Source organism: Nematolebias whitei, chromosome 2 (assembly GCF_014905685.2).
Source record: "Nematolebias whitei isolate Nwh7 chromosome 2, NemWhi1, whole genome shotgun sequence".
Taxonomy (NCBI): Eukaryota; Metazoa; Chordata; class Actinopteri; order Cyprinodontiformes; family Rivulidae; genus Nematolebias; species Nematolebias whitei.
The window spans coordinates 16,667,897-16,669,719 of record NC_056499.1 but is presented as its reverse complement, the minus strand read 5'-3'; the positions used below and the strand labels follow the sequence as shown (position 1 = coordinate 16,669,719).

Here is a 1,823-nt window from a genome sequence, read left to right as displayed (position 1 = left end):
TACTTCAACACATCTGAACTAAGCTAGGCCCACATAGTAAGGTCAGGGTCAAGGTCAAGGTGTCTTTATTGTCATTCGCACCACATGTGGTACATGTGGTGGAATGACATTGTGTACACAGGGTTCCAGGTACATCCCACAAAAATACAAATTGTAAAGAAAAACAGTAGTAAGATCCAAGATATGAACTAAGAAATAAGCTAAACTAAAAATATACTAAGCACTAATAGTACAAAACAATGTGCCAAACAACAGCAGCACGAACATGAGTCTGTGTGAGCAGATGAGGACTAATGAACACAGCAACATGAAATAAATCAGCAGCATGCGATCATCATCATGGATAATCAGTAGCACATATCATCAATCAAGTGGCATTACAGTGATTTTTTTCACAGTAATTTTCACAGTGATAATCCTGACTGGGGATTCATGCATCTAACAGCCTCAGGGTAGAAGCTGTTCCTCAGTCTAGTGGTTCTACACTTAATGATCCTCAACTCTCTGTCTGAGGGGAGTGGTGCAAAAAGTGTGTGTGCTGGGTGAGTGGGTTCCTTCATGATGCAGGTGGCCCTCTTCCTGCATCTGGAGGTGTAGATGTCTGTGATGGTGGGGAGACTGACTCCAACAGACTTCTGTGCAGCCTTCACCACTCTCTGCAGAGCTTTACTTTCTGCAGCTGTGCAGTCTCCATGCCACACGTTGATGTTGGAGGATGCTCTCCACTGCACACCTGTAGAAAGAGGTGAGGACTGAGCTACTCAGTCCAGCTCGTCTCAGCCACCTGAGGAAGAGTCTAACTGGGTCCAACAAAATATCATTTGGACCGTGAGCTTGTGAATATGTCATTAATGTAAATAAATAACACCTGTTTAGTAGATTTTCTTGGGTTATATGGCCTCTGGTCAAAATAATTTTGCAGCAAAAATACTTACATTTTTCCTTTTTGTGGCTGTGTTCATATAATCCTTAAGGCGTTTGAGTCATGACACACTCAGTCACAAAGATTGCAGTGGGAGTTCAGACATGCTGCCTGGTTGTCTGTTTCCCACTTGGTTCGAGTTAATCACCTCGTGAGTTTGTTAAAATAGATCTGTGGCCCTGGAAACAGCCTCGTTCATTAAGGCTTGGCCACTTCCCCGGACCCCTGATCTCCTCTGTTCAAAGAGAGGGAGAACACAGCAGCACATCCCAGTCCTCCTCCTCCTCCTCCTCCTCCTTCAAAGATGGATCAGCCCTGCTAACAGCGCACAAGTCCACTCCAGCAGCTCACAAGTTGGGGTTTCAGCTTTTGTTTGGCAGCTGAGACAAACTCTCATTTTCCTCCTCTTAACATCCCCCTTTCATCACACTGGCAGTTGGAGCATGTCAGCAACAGGAGTAGATCCGCGCCTTGTGCTCCTCCTGCTCTGCTGCGTCTCCTCCGCGGCGAGCGATGCGTTCGCGTTCACGGAGGAGCCGTCGGAGAGAGCGGGGAAGGCGGACAGCTACTGCAGCCGGATCCTCCGGGATCACAGCGGCCAGAGGGAGACCAGCACGGAGTTTCGGCTTCGTGTTGAGGGAGATCCAGAGAGCTACCAGCCGGGGAGCACGTACAGAGGTCCGTGTGGGGGTTACGAACACTTTGCTTTGCCTGGGAACAGCAGAAAACTTCAGATAAGTCCCAGCATCATTTGTACTGAATCAGGCTGCACAGAGGCTTAATTGATGCATCTTAAAAAAAAACAACAAAAAAAAAACATCCACTAGTTAACAAAAACGACTTAAGTTAATAATAATAATAATAATAATAATAATAATAATAATAATAATAATAATAATAA

The 1,823-nt window shown here is 45.5% G+C and overlaps 1 protein-coding gene across 1 annotated transcript in view; it reads left to right on the top strand.

Moving 5' to 3' along the window:
- Positions 1-1,284: 1,284 nt before the first annotated feature.
- The window catches only part of LOC119425882 (spondin-1), a 19,765-nt gene continuing 19,226 nt past the window's right edge, over positions 1,285-1,823 (top strand). Inside the window, exon 1 of the mRNA XM_037693440.1 lies at positions 1,285-1,600. Coding sequence (XP_037549368.1) covers positions 1,366-1,600 — 235 coding nt within the window. The 5' untranslated portion in view covers positions 1,285-1,365. The remainder of the gene's footprint in view (positions 1,601-1,823) is intronic.